At 39.2% G+C, this 17,204-nt stretch overlaps 1 protein-coding gene across 1 annotated transcript in view; it reads left to right on the plus strand.

The window, feature by feature from the left end:
* triob (trio Rho guanine nucleotide exchange factor b) overlaps window positions 1-17,204 on the plus strand; it is a 64,515-nt gene that overhangs the window by 18,452 nt on the left and 28,859 nt on the right. Inside the window, exons 3-16 of the mRNA XM_085917627.1 lie at window positions 754-828; window positions 1,845-1,959; window positions 2,768-2,960; window positions 3,910-4,014; window positions 4,133-4,603; window positions 6,384-6,506; window positions 9,693-9,884; window positions 10,015-10,146; window positions 10,511-10,741; window positions 11,636-11,758; window positions 11,946-12,137; window positions 13,735-13,904; window positions 14,274-14,448; window positions 16,622-16,817. Of these exons, the coding sequence (XP_085773753.1) occupies window positions 754-828; window positions 1,845-1,959; window positions 2,768-2,960; window positions 3,910-4,014; window positions 4,133-4,603; window positions 6,384-6,506; window positions 9,693-9,884; window positions 10,015-10,146; window positions 10,511-10,741; window positions 11,636-11,758; window positions 11,946-12,137; window positions 13,735-13,904; window positions 14,274-14,448; window positions 16,622-16,817 (2,493 nt within the window). The remainder of the gene's footprint in view (window positions 1-753; window positions 829-1,844; window positions 1,960-2,767; window positions 2,961-3,909; window positions 4,015-4,132; window positions 4,604-6,383; window positions 6,507-9,692; window positions 9,885-10,014; window positions 10,147-10,510; window positions 10,742-11,635; window positions 11,759-11,945; window positions 12,138-13,734; window positions 13,905-14,273; window positions 14,449-16,621; window positions 16,818-17,204) is intronic.

The raw sequence follows: 17,204 nt of genomic DNA on the forward strand, positions 1-17,204 counted from the left end.
GAATTACTACAAGCGACTTTCATAGCATGTCCTAATATTCGTAAAACTTTGGATCACTCAGGTCACTAAAATTCATCCCATGGTGCGTCGTTTTCACAGGATGCATTGGTCTTTTTTGGCCTCTTTATACCCAAATTCTTTGTGCTGCACGTGGAATATCAGATGTTCACACATCAAAGGTGATTTTTGAGAGCATGAAAATGAGAGTTCATAGTAAATGTGAGACTTGCATCTCTGATGTTGAATAAGTCCAGTAATGCCTGAAGAGGACTTTGAAAAACTAGAAGCGTGAAGAATATCTGATATGGTTCAATTAGAGTTGGTAATTAAAGACTCCTCTTCATTATACCATTCACACTTTGACATCATGAGACCAAGACAGCACCTAACAATTGATCAGCACTACCCCACCATTATAAATGATTTGTTTTATATTTGTCAAATAAACTATTGTAATTGTAGAGTACAACAATGTGGCTTTGGATATTCTTTGGGTCTGTTTTGCTCTATCCAGCGCAGGATGTTTTGTTCCTGTACAGGGGGTGACAAAATTTCAAGGCTCAAAGTATTAAGGAGCAAACAATAGCAAATTAGGTGGAACTATAATGAGTTCATTCTCAACTCCCCGCATCGCATTGCCTCAAATGAAAATGTCTTATTAATGTAATTTGTCAATACCCTGTTGTTGTTTTCATTTCTTGTTCACAATACAGCCTTGTCTTTTTGACTTTGTTGCTTGTGCTCCTTGTGTAGGATTTCATCGCAATGAAGATATGAAGGCCATTGATGTGCTTCCCATCCTCAAGGAGAAGGTGGCCTTTCTTTCAGGTCAGACACATACTTTAGATTATCACATCATACAACATTATACAGTAGCTGTGCTGCTTAAATGCATAATTTCTGCATAATTTTGTTTTGTCTTTTCTTATATTATACCTGTGCTTGAGAAATGACAGTTTTATGCAAATGAGCTACTTCGAAGCCCTCCTCCATCCTGTCAGACCAATGTTCAATGTGCTTCTGTTGTCAGACCAATGTTCAATGTGCTTCTGTTACCTTGACAACCGGGGGTGGAACTAGGAAGTGGGACGAGGCAAACGGCTAATGATAACTCACAGTGGGAAGCACAAAAAGTGGCGAAGAAAAAAATGGAGACATTCGAAGATGTATTGGGGTTTTTTTGGGAGGGGTGGCAGCACGGTCAATTCACTGAATTATGTATACTTCATTCGTGTGTATGTACATCTAAGTTACAATACAAAGGCACTAAAGCTCAGTTATTTTAAAATACATTTATTTGGTTCATTTTCCTCTATATTAGATATAACTAGGGGTGTTTTTTGAATTTTTACTGTTTATAAAATAACACAGCCTTTATCTACATACATAAATGTAATTTGAAGAGTTCCGATCTGTGACAATAGGGAAGCGTACAAAGTAACAATGGGCGTTTTAATCAATCAACCAATTGTTAAAAAAATCTGTGAGTTTTGTGAAGTTATTTGTTGATAAATCAAAACACTAGTCTTGAGGCACCATTTTGGTGCAGCCAGCCGAAGTGCCGGTGGTGAGCCTAAAATAGTTTGGTGTAAAGAAGAAAAACATGACATCACCTACAGGAACTTGAGCTAGATCCATGCAGACCTTGGCTGGAGCACAACTCCTCCAGGCAAAGGTATTTAGTTCATTCCAACATTGGCATCAAAACAGGAGTTCAAAACATTTCCCAAAACATTAAAACTACAGTAATGAACTGATGAATAGATTCTTAATGTTCTTCATAGGTGATCTGGCCATTCTGGAATGTATTTAGAATAAAATAATTTCTTCCGAACTACCTGCAGGAGGCAGAGACAGACGAGGAGGTCCTGTTCTCACTTTCCCAGCACGGAGCAACCATGATAGAATACGAGCAGAAGACCTTCGCAGGCTCGTAGCCTACCTGGCAACTATCCCCAGGCAAGAATTACACAGAGCATGTGTGCCCACAAACCTCAAACATGCACCATCAACTAAACATTTACCCCTCTTTGTCAAATGTGGTTGCCTACATTCACAGCGATAAGAAAAATTGACATTTTAGCAGATGTACGTTCCCATTCTTATGGACTCACATATGTGGAAAGCATCATGGAAATAGCGATTCTAACTATACTATTGAATTTGCTTTTCTTTGACTTTGTGCTTTGGAATTATTTTTCTGTCCATTTTTTGCAACACTTTACAGTTTAGAATGGGAGGCATTCTTTCAAGTGATTAATGTTCGAAGTGGATCTCGTATCAATTTTATTTCCATTTTACTCATTGTCTTTTCGGTTTATGTTTTTTTCCCCTTGCTCTCTCTCTCTCTCTCTCTCTCTCTCTCTCTCTCTCTCTCTCTCTCTCTCTCCGTCGATCCCTCCCCTCTTTTTTCTATCGAGCCCTTTGGCGGCTGTGGATCTGTTTTCATAGTGAGGTCAGAGCGAGTTAGAGCAGGAGGCCCTGTGTCTGTTTTGCTATCCTAACTGGACAGATTCTGATTTAAACCTTTTGACTCCAAGAAATTACCTTTTATGGACTTACAGGCTGTGGGACTCGCGGTAAGCAGTGTTGGAAACTGAATGCTCAACTGTTGCAACTAGATGTGGTTTGGCATATATTAAGTTAATTTACATTGTGGTTTGTTATGGTGTGTTTTCATGTTGAGGTAATACAAAATAACATGGTTCACCAGAACTGGTTTTATCAAGATGTCACATTATTTCTTAATGTGTAATTTGTACTGCAGTGAGGAGGTGGTCAGACATGGCTTCACAGTCATTGTGGACATGCGTGGTTCCAAATGGGACAGCATCAAGCCTCTGCTGAAAATCCTTCAGGAGTCCTTCCCTTCCTGCATCCACGTCGCCCTCATCATCAAGCCAGATAACTTTTGGCAGAAGCAGAGGACCAACTTCGGCAGCTCCAAGTTTGAGTTTGAGGTAGGGGGTGTACGTGACTGTTGGACTGTTTTGCAAAACTATTTCACTTGACTGGGTTGGATTTAGTAAATCATACATAAACATTGTATTATTGTAACATTGATTGACTTTTTTCCTTTCAGGAAAGTTGGTTTCATATAGCTATCAGTCTTATTTTATCAGTGCTAATTGCATTGCTGCTCAGTGACAGTGGCACTCTTCTGTCCCATGTGGACATGTGAGGCTGGTATATTTAGTCCTGACCCAGTTACTATGGAAACTGGATATATAGGACACCATGATGCATTTCACCCTCGTGGTGACTTAGACTACGACAAGCTGCTTGTATGAAACTAGGAATTAGGTTTAGGTTAGCATAGAATAAATAGTATTAACCCTCATATTATTTAGGGCCACTTATAAGTGTTACTGTATACCTTCTGCCATTTATTGTTTAGGACTGCTCGACTTATGTATATCTAAAGTATAAAAGTCTGTGCCACATTGTAAGTGGCTATATGTCTGAATATACAAATCTACTTATATTCGAAAATTGGAAGGGATTGTCTTGTTAAACCTGAACAAAAATGGTAAATGTTTCTATAAATGATTTTTCATGACGTCAATATAAATTTAATATAGATGTTATTTAATGAGACGAACCAGGGCATTTGTTAAGCATTTTTTATCAGTTATCAACAATATGTTATTAATTCTTATTTCATTCCTCATATCCCTCTGTTTAATTAACAATAACAATGTCTGTTACATGAAGTGACTGGAATGTTTTCACACCTGTCCAAACAGTAGATGTGAAAATCCAAACAAAGCTCTACATTCTTTGTGGTAGTTAAGTTTAACTGTGGGAAATATTTTGACATATTAGTGATTTGTTTTTTAGGATTGTGACGTCAATGATGATTGCTGTCCTTTTGACCTTCATTATTTGTTTGTTTTGTGACACCAACAGACAGTAATGGTCTCTTTAGAGGGTTTATCCAAAATTGTGGACCCGTCGCAGCTGACAGCTGACTTCGATGGCAGCTTAGAGTACAACCATGATGACTGGATCGAGGTTTGGCTGCTTTCTCGAACCAAAAACTTGCATTTAGTGCATGCAAATACTCTAAACTTAGCTGTAGATTCACTTAATGTATATTTCCACTTTGAAAAACTTTTGAATTTTTCCATAGGTACGGCTCTCATTTGAAACCTTTGCCAGCGATGCAGCACGGGCTTTGGCACGCCTGGAGGAGCTGCAGGAAACTCTGTCCCAGCGAGATCTCCCACGGGACCTGGAGGGGGCTCGACGTCTTATGGAGGAGCATGCGGCACTAAAGAAAAGAGCCACTAAAGCTTCAGTGGAAGAGTTGGACACGCAGGGACGCAGGCTGCTGCAAAGGCTACAGTCCCAAACTGTGGGAAGTGGGACTAATATCGAAAGTGTGTATGGGAACCGAATTGGCAGTGCCAGTGGAGAATCCAACGATCACCACCATGGCTTTCACACGCATGCAGATGCTCACAACCTAGGAGCTAAAGTGACTAGTTTATTGGATAAACTTCACGGGACACGCCAGAACCTACAGCAGTTGTGGCACATGAGGAAGCTGAAACTGGACCAGTGTTTCCAGCTGCGTCTTTTTGAACAGGATGCAGAAAAGGTCAGAATGCTTTTCTCTACTTTTAAAAAGGATAACGCATCTGCACGGTTTAATGCATGAGATAAACCACCAAAACATCATGTGATTTAGAAGTTCCGATCTAATGTCTCATATGATGTTTTTAAAAACATGACATAACCCCCACACATTTTAGTCTGCAGAATAATGTTAGTACACATGCAATGTTAGTTTGGTTTGTTGTGGGACGTATTGGCTCCCTAATAGTGTTCCCTGCAAATAGAAACGAAAATCAAATATTGTTTTGGATTAGATATTGATAACAATATGGGCAAAAGCAGGTCTAGAGTGGCCAATCTGAAGCACTTGGACTGGTGGCCTAAGGGCCGCTATCCCGGTCCGACAAGCCAATTCGAACTGACACAATAGTATTGATAATTTAATACATGACTAGACACACCACAATAACCATATTGTACCCAGTCTGTATAAAACAACACATTAAACAGTCACAAGTGTTAATTGTAAGAGCGATAAAACATGCAGGAAATGCCGCTACCTCTAACGGCGAGTCGTGAAGTGCAGATGACATGAAAACTATAGAAAAAAGTCACAGTGATTTATTTATATCTAAGGGAATTGCTGTGTCCTACCCATCGGCTAATTTGCACGCATTTGTATAATGATGCGTGACAAGTTTAATTCATGTAATATGTGCATGTGTATTGGCATGTGTAATGCAGTGAGATGTGTGAGACTAGCCTGTAATAAAGTGAGTTTGTTCAGTGGTGCACATCATTGGCCAGTGAGACATGTCAATCACATAAATGCAAACATATAGATAGGATAAGGCATAATAGGTTTTCTCCAAACTATTTAGTGTTTTTATGACCTTCATTAATATGTCTGTTGTTGTGTGGCGATTGTGAAGTTATCAACATGCAGACATTTTTGGGGGACTGCACATTATAAGGTGCAATCTCAATGAACAAGTCTGGTGTTTTTTTAGTTTTCTTTTTTTAGATATAAGATTTTAGGTTTTAAGTTAAAAAAAATACAATGTGTATGAAAACAGTGGCGATTGTATTTGATTGCATGTTTTTCATCAGTATTTCATGAGTTGAGTGGCATGTGCAGAGTTGATAAATGTAGCTCTCATAAGTTTCGTGCAGTGCCGTGGGCAAATGCGGCAGCCCACTGTGAAGCGTCTCAGGGCTGTAATTTAACACACATTTCCAAACCGTAAACCAAGCATGGAAGGAGCCACTGAAGCCCAGGCAAAGTTGGAACCACAGTGGAGACGATGAATACATGATTTGAAAAGTACTTGCATTTCAGATAACATACTTGAAATGTTTCTATAATACCAAATTGTTTTGAGTAAAAGCAATTTTTATGGCTTGTCAACTTGAAAAAAGTCGAATATAAATATGCATACATCTGAACTCCCTGCACAATGTGCGTTTTTGCTCCAAATGTGGTATTACAAAAACATCGTTCTGAATATTTTTGAGTCTGTATACATTTATTCATATATTGTCCGAAAACTTAAAGAAAAAAAACTGACTGAAAAAATTTGACTCTCAGTTATTTGTCTACCCTGGCTATGTTTTTGTACTAGTTCATCCCATTAGAATGTGCAGTTGTTGCAAATTCAAGTCAATTTTTAAACAGCTTGTTCCGTTAGTGTCATTATACCCCTGATGTCAGTGATTATAGTTAAAACCTTCCGTAAACCATTTCATTTAGTCACCTCTTGAAAGAGAACACATTTGGTCCATTCTATCGCCTAACGCTTCTTGTTCAACTTGTCTGTACGCAGATGTTCGACTGGATCATGCACAACAAGGGTCTTTTCCTCACCAGCTACACTGAAATTGGGGGAAACCACCAGCACGCTGTCGAGCTGCAGACCCAGCACAACCACTTTGCAATGAACTGCATGGTAAGAGGCCCGTCTATGTACGCACACACGCAGAGGAGCTGCAATCGCCAGCTATCATCATTACTGTCATTCATAGTAACCACTAACACTCCTCACGCACACCCTCCTCTTCTCAGTCTTTCTCCTAAACCCTTCCCCTTTCTTTGGCTGTGACTTGCCACTGCGTCTGTCCTATTATTCAGCCGTTTGCCACTCAGCCTCGCTCTGTCGTATTTTATCACAGCGCTGTCCCCATAATTGACCTATATTGCCTCCCTGCCCCTCCCAAAGTGTGCTGCTTTCTGCTGCCCTCCTTGCTAGAGCCAGCAAAGCTCCTTTCCTAACTGCTCGAGGACATTAAACTGTATTGACCCTGCGGTCTGCGATGCTTGTTCATATCAAAATATTTCTGAGCCAAATGGATTTCCTCAGTACAAGTACAGAGTGTAAAAATCAATGTTTGACCGTGTATGATCTCATTCATGTCTTTTAATGTTCCTCACATCTGGAGCTTGTCTCGGACAGATATTAATACAGTCCAAGCAGTAATCTGCTGATCTTTGATTGTCATGGGCCGTAACATTAGGTACAGATAATTAATCAAGGTACATGTGTGTGCATATGTGGACAGAACACGGATCACTCTAGATGTTAAAATGTTTTGGGGTTTTTTGAAATTGGTATCTCCATCCAGTTTGAAGTATTGTAAGAGTCCTTAAAATATAATCTATTAAATTTTCATCTCTACATTTGGAATTGAGCTGTCACTCACTTGCCTGTTGGAATGCATCATAGGCAGTTAAGCTGATGTGTTTCTGGATACATTACGTTTGTCTAAAAATGCATTTGTTGAGAGGTTTTGAACTGCTCTTGGAGTTGGACTCACATTAGAATGTGCAGGTAAATCTTTTTTTTTGTGACTTGACCACTGGATTTATTTAGAACTAGTACAGGACTCAAGCTACTTTGCATAAATAATTTACGTATGAAATCAAATTAATAATAAAAACTGCTCAAAGCCAGTTGTGTCAACACTTTGGGTCAGAATGAACCAATCACTCCTGAGACAACAGTTGTATAAAAACCTGCAGTAATAAGCGTGTTCATTTAAGAACAAAACACACACAAGCTTGTTTCAAAGTGACCACCCATTCTTCCACAGGAAGACTCGTTTCCCTTTCCTGTTGCTTCCATGACTGGTTGAAAGAACAATGCATGAGCAAATACGATTTTTTTTATTTTTCTGCTGGAAACAAAAGTAAAATTACGGATCTTCTCCATATAAAGCTTAGCACGTGCCTTTTGTGGCACACTAATGATGTGTCATCTAAACACTTTCTAAGTGTATCATATATAAATGATATATTTCTTTGTCATTTTGGGACTATGAAGAGATTATATTTTTAGTGAGCCTGTTATTTCCACAGCAAATGTTTTTCAAATTTAGAACATTTCAATTCAGCTAAAAACAATTTGATACACTTTTACTCATACACATTTACCACTTTGTCTTGACCCCTGTCCTTATCAGGTTTAAATTAGGAATACTGGCTCCCTCTACCCAAACCCAGCTTTCACTCGTTCCATCAGTTTCACATTAAGCCTTTACTTCTGGCTGCTTTCTCGTCGTCCAGCCTCTGTCAATTCATCTCATACATAATGCCTTACAGATGGTTCAAAGGGCCATAAGGTGCATTGCTTGCAATTTGGTAACTCTATGCCACTGTTATTCTCTTTATGACCACATACATGTGTGCCCAATACCTGTCCCCCTGTTTTCCTCCCTGACAATCCCAAGTTTCCTGCAGGATAATACCCTCAAGCCCCTATTCATAAGATGGCTTCTCCCGGGATGTTTGATTTGTGAAATTGTATAATAGGATTAAAGTTCCTCTATGCACTGCTGTTCTTTTGTGTTCTTTACCAACTGCTGTGTGTTTGAGGACCGTTGGAGTCCTCAAGTGCTCATGTGAGCTTAAGCTTTAAGCGCACCGCTGCTTCTCAACATCAGGCTGAGTGCAACGCTGCTGCTACCCAGTAGCAAGTCTGGTTTTGGCTGTAAATCTGTGATGCATAACACTGCATTCTATCCTAATATCAGAAAATCTGTTCCAAAGCCTTGCGGTTAAGAACAGAGCACATCGCTGATCCCGAATGGTTTCACAGTTTTGATGAAAGCTCGTTCAGTATGCACAAACCACCCTGTCTCTCTTTTGGGGCTGTTGTTAATATTTAGTTAATCTTCCCTTCCCATTGTGATCAAGACAAGAAAAGTAAGAAGCCTAATAGGCGCTGGGAGCAGTAATTGAATAGAATAACAGACTGTTACTAGTGTGTTAATTAGTGTTCGCTGATCTGTGCCTATCTACACACAACAGCTTGAAGTCCTGCTCTTAAAAAAAAGGAAAGAAATGACGTTTGCAGGGCAAATCGTTTTTTTTTCTTATTAGTCAAATGGGATTTACTTCTCCCATGTGGATTACTTAATAATGTCCACAAAAGTTATGCATGGAGAAGTATTGACTTTTACTCCCTCTTGTATTGCTTGCGCTGTGAGATTAGAAAGGTGGCCTCCAAAATAAATGCCACATACTTCAGGGTTTCCACTTTCCACATCCCTTGGGTGCATGACTTTCTTAAAAATGCTGGAATTTCAAGCATTGCATATTCAAATGTTTGATGACTAAAGAGGACTGTAATAAAACATCGGCATTAATGTGTGCATGGTTTGCCTTATATGTACATTTTTTTTTTTTTTACATATTATTTCAACGCAATCTATATCGATATCAAATTCCCAGGTGCACAATGCTGGACAAATCTAACGTTTTATTTGGAAAGTTCCATAAGTGCTCCTAAAAAGGAACAATTCCCTACAATGTTGTTTAGCTGAAGCACAACTGTATTTTAGCTACTAGGCATGGTTAAACTGGACCAGATAAACAAACATGACAGGACTCAGTATGTACTGATACCAGCTGTTGTTTATATTTTACTTACATCAACTTGTGTGCAGAGTTTTAATCAAACAGCAGTATCCACTCTATGTTGTGCCATCTGTTTTCCAACATGAGAGGCGATTGATTCAGAAATTGAATATCATTTAAAAAGACGACTACTACATGAGACTATTCGAATTAAATTGAAAAATGAAAGTGATGTAAAGCTTTTTTTCTTAATGTATTTTGTGTGGCTTCGTGTCCACAGAATGTGTATGTGAACATCAATCGGATTATGTCAGTTGGGAATCGGCTCCTGGAATCAGGCCACTACGCCTCCCAGCAGATCCAGCAAATTTCAGGCCAGTTGGAACAAGAGTGGAAGGCCTTCGCTGCAGCACTGGACGAACGCAGCACCTTACTGGAGATGTCTGCCAGTTTCCACCAGAAAGCTGACCAGGTATGCAAACGGACATTGATAAATATTTGTGTGGATGTATGGACAAAGAAAACAACAATATCAGTTTCAATACTTTACTATTTCTCTGACATAATTCATGTTTACATTTTTTTTTTTGTTCTCCGCTCAGTACATGAGTAAAGTGGAGCCATGGTGCAAAGCGTGCGGTGAAGGAGAATTACCGTCAGAACTGCAGGATCTGGAAGACACAATCCACCGCCACCAGGGACTATATGAGCACATTACCACTGCTTACTCGGAGGTCAGTGCACAATATTCACACCCATCCGACTGAGCTCATAAAATGCAAACAAGGCTACAACTGGCACAAAGCAAAATTAAAAATTGACTGTAAAAAGATAATATCATCATGCATGGCTGCAATAATGCCAGTTAATTAGTAGCAGAGATACCAATTTGATATTGTGCAATGTGAAATATTGCTGTACTCGAGACAATGCTCGCTCATTAGCTAATTGAGAAAATTACATGCGGGTCAATAAAAAAAATCTAAGGCAAACTGCATGATGCATTTGGTAATTGGTAAATGCTTCATGTGGATGGTTGATTTTGGTAGCTGTAATAGTGATTTTTTTTTTTTTTTTTTTTAATCTCACCATTACCAGGTGAGCCAAGATGGGAAGTCACTCTTGGACAAGCTACAGCGACCTTTAACCCCAGGCAGCACGGATTCTTTGATGGCATCAGCAAATTACTCCAAGGCGGTCCACCACGTCCTGGACATTATCCACGAGGTGCTCCATCATCAGAGGCAGCTGGAGAACATCTGGCAGCATCGCAAAGTTCGCCTTCACCAACGTCTGCAGCTGTGTGTTTTCCAGCAGGATGTACAGCAAGTAAGCAACACTCATATTATTGAATGTTAAATGCAGCAATTTATAATTCATGATTTTCTTGTATTACTGTTAACGGCGAGCATTTCAACTCCAATGTGCCCAATGCATGAGATGGAAGTCCTCGAATGATGAGCATCAAGCTTCTCCAAAGACTTATTTTCTTCCTTTTGGGTTTTTCAAATGAGATCATCTGTCGACTGAGCGAATTGCCATGAGATAGTCTCAATGGCAATGCTCTTAGATCAAAACTACTGAGTTGGTGTACGGTTCCTTCCCTCTTTCTACCCTTCGGGCATGAACTCTTATGTGGCTTGCTACCCCCTCACACTCTCATCCTCCATCTCTTTTATGCAGCATCTCAATGATTCCGGTTTGCACATCTTCTATCCTGCCACGTCTCTATCCTGCCTCTCTTGGTAGTGGTTTCCATGGTGATGCAGTTTGCTGCCTCATAGTGTGCGGAGGGCATTGGGAATGTCTATTATCAAAACATTGTCTGAGGCTTTGAAATAAGCATGACATTTATATCATCAGCTCACATATGCATATTGTATATTTGCCCACATATATATATAGTAATGTGTTCTATAATCGTTAACGTTGGTAAATGCACAAACTAATTTGCAGTGGAAATGATGATGTCACATTCTTTGAATGAAAACATTCATCTCGGCAGAGATCAGCACGTTAGGAAGACAAGCAAATGAAGCAGGCACAAGAACAGGCTATATAGAGTTGATGACAATTCCTTGTACGTAATTCAAATGGGTAGGCGCCTTTACAGTCAGGTGCACCATCTACTGGTTTTAAAACTGTACTGCATTATTAACTCTGTTTTTAGAATCAGTTTTGTGACGTAAACTAAAAATATCTGTCCACTTTGTGTGTTTCAAGGTACTGGACTGGATAGAAAACCACGGTGAGGCTTTTCTGAGTAAACACACTGGCGTTGGAAAGTCTTTGCACAGAGCACGAGCATTGCAGAAGAGACATGAGGACTTTGAAGAGGTTGCACAGGTGAGCTTGAAAAGTCAAACTGTCAATCTATTTTTTAGCTATGTATATATATATATATCTGTATTTTGATCCATTCAAAAATAAACAAAATGTTAGATTGTTTGTACAAAACTATGTCCGTTCTTTTTAAGTGGCTTCATTTTTGCCAGACAGTCAATGTTGATTTTCTGCAATCTTCATGTTACAGAACACCTACACTAATGCTGACAAGCTGCTCGAAGCAGCAGAGCAGTTGGCTCAGACAGGAGAATGCGACCCAGAGGAAATTTACCAGGCTGCTCACCAGCTTGAAGATCGCATCCAGGACTTTGTACGACGTGTTGAACAACGCAAGGTTCTGCTGGATATGTCGGTTTCCTTCCACACGCACGTCAAGGAGGTGCGTCCTGTTCTCCCTCTTTATTCTCATAGCACATAGAGTTTAGACCCCTTCACGGTCATCCGTCCATTTCCTCATTCAATCAAACATGCAGAAAAGCAATATCAATGTTTTCGAATCATAAGACGTTCCATCCATCTATAACCTTGCTAGCAGATGTGAAACCTCTGTCAATCAAAGTCAACTGGCAGATCAGTATTTCAAATTGGTCGGATGCTTTATGGTGTGATAACCACGCAAATTAATTAAAAACATTTGGTCTGTTTTCCTCACCTAGGTCCATTCATAAAAATGTAAATATTGTAAATATATTTTTTATATTGTTCTGCTCGAAATTAGTGCTAGTTAATACTCAAGCTTTCTGGAGGAGTCTTTTTCCTGATCCTGACTGCTTCCTTCAGTGGTTATTATTATAGTGTGTGTCACATTTGTAAGTGTCCAAATTAACCTTTCCACACTGACTAAGCACCCTGCTCTGCATGTGTTAACGCGAGACCCTGTTTACATAAACCCGTAAAGACACAGAATCAGTGTTATTAATGAAGCTAGTCTTTAATGTCCATATGGACTAATCGCCTTCATCCCATCTGTCAGCTCACACCAGTGGCAGGTCACTGTGTGTGTGTGCTGTCTGCTGTTACGCATAGGTGAATGATTCCAATTAGTTTTCAGCTATTGAATACTGTCCAATAAAGCCAAACAGTTCATGTTGGAATCAAGCACACAAATCAATTCATGACAGAAAAAAAAAAACATCCATCCATCCATTTTCTATATCTTATATCAGATGACTCAAAGGACACATTGACGTGTGAGGTGAATTTCCCCTTGAGGGAAAAAAAAAATTACTCAACGTCCCAAATGTCATTGAATAACTGTACAAAATAAAACATACACTTTTGGCTCTATTTCAACCCCATAGCCCCATTTATGGTTTTAGTCTATCGTTCTACATACTGAGAAGTCTTCATATTTTTTACATTTAGCTTCATTGTATGGACAAAACATTCCCAAGACATGTCGGTATGCAGATCAAGAGCGATATATAATTAAAAATCTAGTGTATTATTCAATCGAAAATAGCCATCTTATCTTCGTAAAAAGAGATTTTCTCCTGTATATTTTTTCACAGCACAGTGAGTGTAGTTGGCCACTAGAATTTGTATCCAAATGCCAAATAATATGTACAGAATGTTACTCAGGGGATGGAAACAAAGGTTGATGAGATTTTGAGAAGGCATAGTGGGTGTCAGACGAGCAGCGGGTGCCAACCAGGATGTCTTTGCCAGAGCTTTAATGTGCCCTGCCAAAGCACCCAGATGGCTAATCTGTTACAAAGATGACCACTGACAAAACACCAGAGTGGAACAGAACTGGTGGGATTCACATTCCCCTCCTTTATCTTTTATTTGGCTGTTTGAGTCCATTTGTACTTGAGTTTGACCCGCCATAATGTTTATTTTGACACCTCCACAATACAGACTGAATACGTATGTACAATATGGTTCGAGTTTTCATTACACTTGTTTGAGTTTGCCAAAGCATCTACTTTTGCGTCAATGGCGATGCATTTTAACTGGCTTGACTTTATTGCTAGTTGTGGACATGGTTGGAGGAGCTTCAGAAGGAATTGCTGGACGATGTGTACGCCGAGTCTGTGGAGGCAGTGCAGGATTTGATCAAACGTTTTGGTCAACAACAGCAGACCACTCTGCAAGCGACTGTCAATGTCATCAAGGAAGGTGAAGACCTCATACAACAGCTCAGGTGAGCTGATGAAAATGATGGTACCCTTCGCATAAAGTTTTGCGAACCAACCTTTTGGATGCAGTCAAACTAATGTTCTCTCTCCCACTCCTCACGTGTTAACTGCTCCAGCTGTCTGAGGTTTAATGGGTGATACTTTCCTACACTGTAAACATATGAAACTGTTGCATCTGCACTTCAAAACTAAATATTAATATTCTTATATGTATATGCTAAAGGAATTCTTATTAGGATATTGTCCTCTCAAATAGCAGTCTACTAAATATTGTAGTGCTAAATGTATTTATTTCTGTCATTATTGTACAGAGTTGCACTTACAGTACTTAAATATATCTGAAGTTCTTGTCTTCGCTGTATTTGTGTTCACAGAGACTCTGCCATCTCAAGCAACAAGACCCCACACAACAGCTCCATGGCACACATCGAGAGCGTCCTGCAGCAGCTGGATGAGGCCCAGGGCCAGATGGAAGAGCTTTTCCAGGAGAGGAAGATCAAACTGGAACTTTTTCTTCAGCTTCGCATCTTTGAGAGGGATGCCATAGATGTGAGGAAACTCATAATGAAATGTATTTATTTTTTCTACAGCCTCAGCTGCCCTATTGAACAGGAGAGGGGCCAAATAAACAGGCAAAATGGGGAAAAAATGATTATAATCATCCCCTTCTTAAATCATCCAAACAGTTATATTTTTCTTATTATATCATGCAGTTAAATATTCAAAATCTTGCTGTGAGAAGCCATTGTGTAGCTGTTTGGAGATTATAATCGAGCTCTTAATATCCCCACTTACAAAATGTAATTAGAACTCACACAAAAGTGAAACATTTACATTATGTACATTCATAACTGAAACCAGGGTAGTGACCAAGTCCTCACAGCACGCTAAGGATAAGCTTAAAATGAAAAACTCATAACACTGATATGTTTCCAAGTTATTAGGTTTTTACGGTTGAAAAAAACCCAAGATAGAAATCACAACAAGGGATTAATCGAGCAGAGATCCAGCGTATTTTGTTTTCTTCCTACCCCACATACTCACAAGGACACTCCCCTCCTGCGTCAAATGGGGGTGTGCCTGAGTTGAGGTGAGACATGCATTGGCTCATGGCGATTTCTCTTAAGATGATTCCCTCACACTGCTGTGAAAGCAGAGGCTAAGAAGGTTGATCTCCTCTTTCGATTGGACTTTATAGCACTGAGAGCAAAGGATGATCTTTTTGCCCGCTGAGGGTGTTTTACTCAACTGTATGCAGAGAGGAAGGAGGATTGTAGATGATTGTTTGGTAAGTTTTCTCCTCAGTTGTTTGTGAAATTGAAAGTGATTTTTAGGGTTTTCTACGAGTGGGCTCGAGCACAAAATGATTCATAGTTCATCTCGGTGGGTGAATCCAAATATTTGCATCTTCCAATCAAGCATCTTCCATTCATTTTCACACACATCATGTTTTACTGCAGTTCAGAGTTAGTATCTTTCATAATACTGTACTGCACAGATGACATACTCCATATACATCCAGTTCTTTGCATGAGATAAGTTCATATAAAGCAAATAGACACATTCTCCAATTTTCTATTTTATTCTAACGTGTCACAATAATATGCAATATGTATACCTTCAAGTTGCCTTACATCATATGTAAACGTTAGATATAAAATATCCTAAAAAACAAGTGCCTATACTGTGTACTATGCAAGAAAAGAAAATATGATAATGTTGATCATATAAATACTGATGAGTAAACTCTTTGAGTTGGACCAGAACCCCATTAAAACACGCATCTGCTTGTGGCCAAGGTGTCCATTGTGTTATGAGTCATGTGGGGATTAAGACAAGCACTAACATCTCACTACATCTGCTTTACAAGTCGCAAATCATCGGAGTGAGACATTATCCCTGACTATAGCAGACATTTTCCGTGATGCAGTGACAGTGGCCGTCTGGAATTAGGTTCAATGTTTTTCTTCAAAACAGTAGTACTGTTACAATTGAGATACCTGACTGTGTGCATGGAAAATACACAACCTATTTAAAGTAGGTGCTTGTCAAAATCATCTGTAAAGGGAGGCTTTCGCCTCAGAATTAAACGTGTGCAGACGTGCACTCAAATTCAAACCTTTTATAAGGCAGCAATTGAACTGTCTATGCAAATATTGCCGTACATTACGAGAGATGTTAACGTTTGTGATTTAAACATGTATTTTATCATGTTATTGTAATACCCAAATGGTATTGTATTTTATGGCTGTTATTATTATTAATGTTTATAGGCATTATTTTTCTCCACTGGGTGAAAACTTTAGTTTCACTTTTTTCATCATGAGGCACGCGGGTTCCATTCTAAACATGTACTCTTGACAATTAGGGTGAATGATTGAGTATTCGGTTTTCAAAAATATCCTTTAATTTATTCTTGGGGATTTTCTTACTATCGAAAGGTGGATTGATGAAAAGTTCTTAAATGTAAAGGCATCACAGAGATGATGATAGTGTGATTTTAAATCCCATTCGATTATATAATTGTAGGATCACCGAAATTTTTAGTCGGTGGAGTATTCTCAAGAAAACGAATAGGGTGAGTTCCACATTCTTTTGGAAAACTGCACCTTTGGACTTAAGAACAAATTGTTCTGAACAATTTCTTAATTTGGCCCACGATTCAGAGCCTGATGAAAACCTGTTGTACTTTCTGACAGCCTTTACTTCCTCTCCACCTTAGATAATCTCTGACCTGGAGTCATGGAACGAGGAACTGACCCAGCAGATGAGTGACTTTGACACGGAGGACCTGACGCTGGCTGAGCAGAGGCTTCAGCATCACGCAGACAAGGCCCTCACCATGAACAACCTCACCTTTGACGTTATCCATCAAGGCCAGGAGCTGCTCCAGTACGTGACTGAGGTCCAAGCGTCAGGTGAGTGAAGCCTTTTGTAAAAATACTATTTGAGCTACCCTAGCTCCTTTCCAGCTGTCCTCTGTTTAGGTTTTATGTGCAATACATTTTTTATTATTTCATTAATTATGGTACATTTTATTCCATTTTCACATGCTTAAGGTTCAAGATGCTTCATGAAGCAGTTGTATTATTTTTACTCCTCAAGATGGCACTGTTTCATGAAAGAAGTTCAAGAAATGTCAAATCAGTGTACTTTCAGATATATTGATATTGAGAGTGCTGTCTCGAGGAGTCAAAATAATATAATTTCTTAATGAAGCATTTACAAATTTCATTTTCGCATCACTACCTACACATATTTTCTGTTATGCGATTTGCAAGCACTAATGTCCCTGTAAATCCTTT

The sequence above is a fragment of the Syngnathus leptorhynchus genome, chromosome 8 (genome assembly GCF_054491065.1).
Source record: "Syngnathus leptorhynchus isolate UIUO chromosome 8, UIUO_Slep, whole genome shotgun sequence".
Taxonomy (NCBI): Eukaryota; Metazoa; Chordata; class Actinopteri; order Syngnathiformes; family Syngnathidae; genus Syngnathus; species Syngnathus leptorhynchus.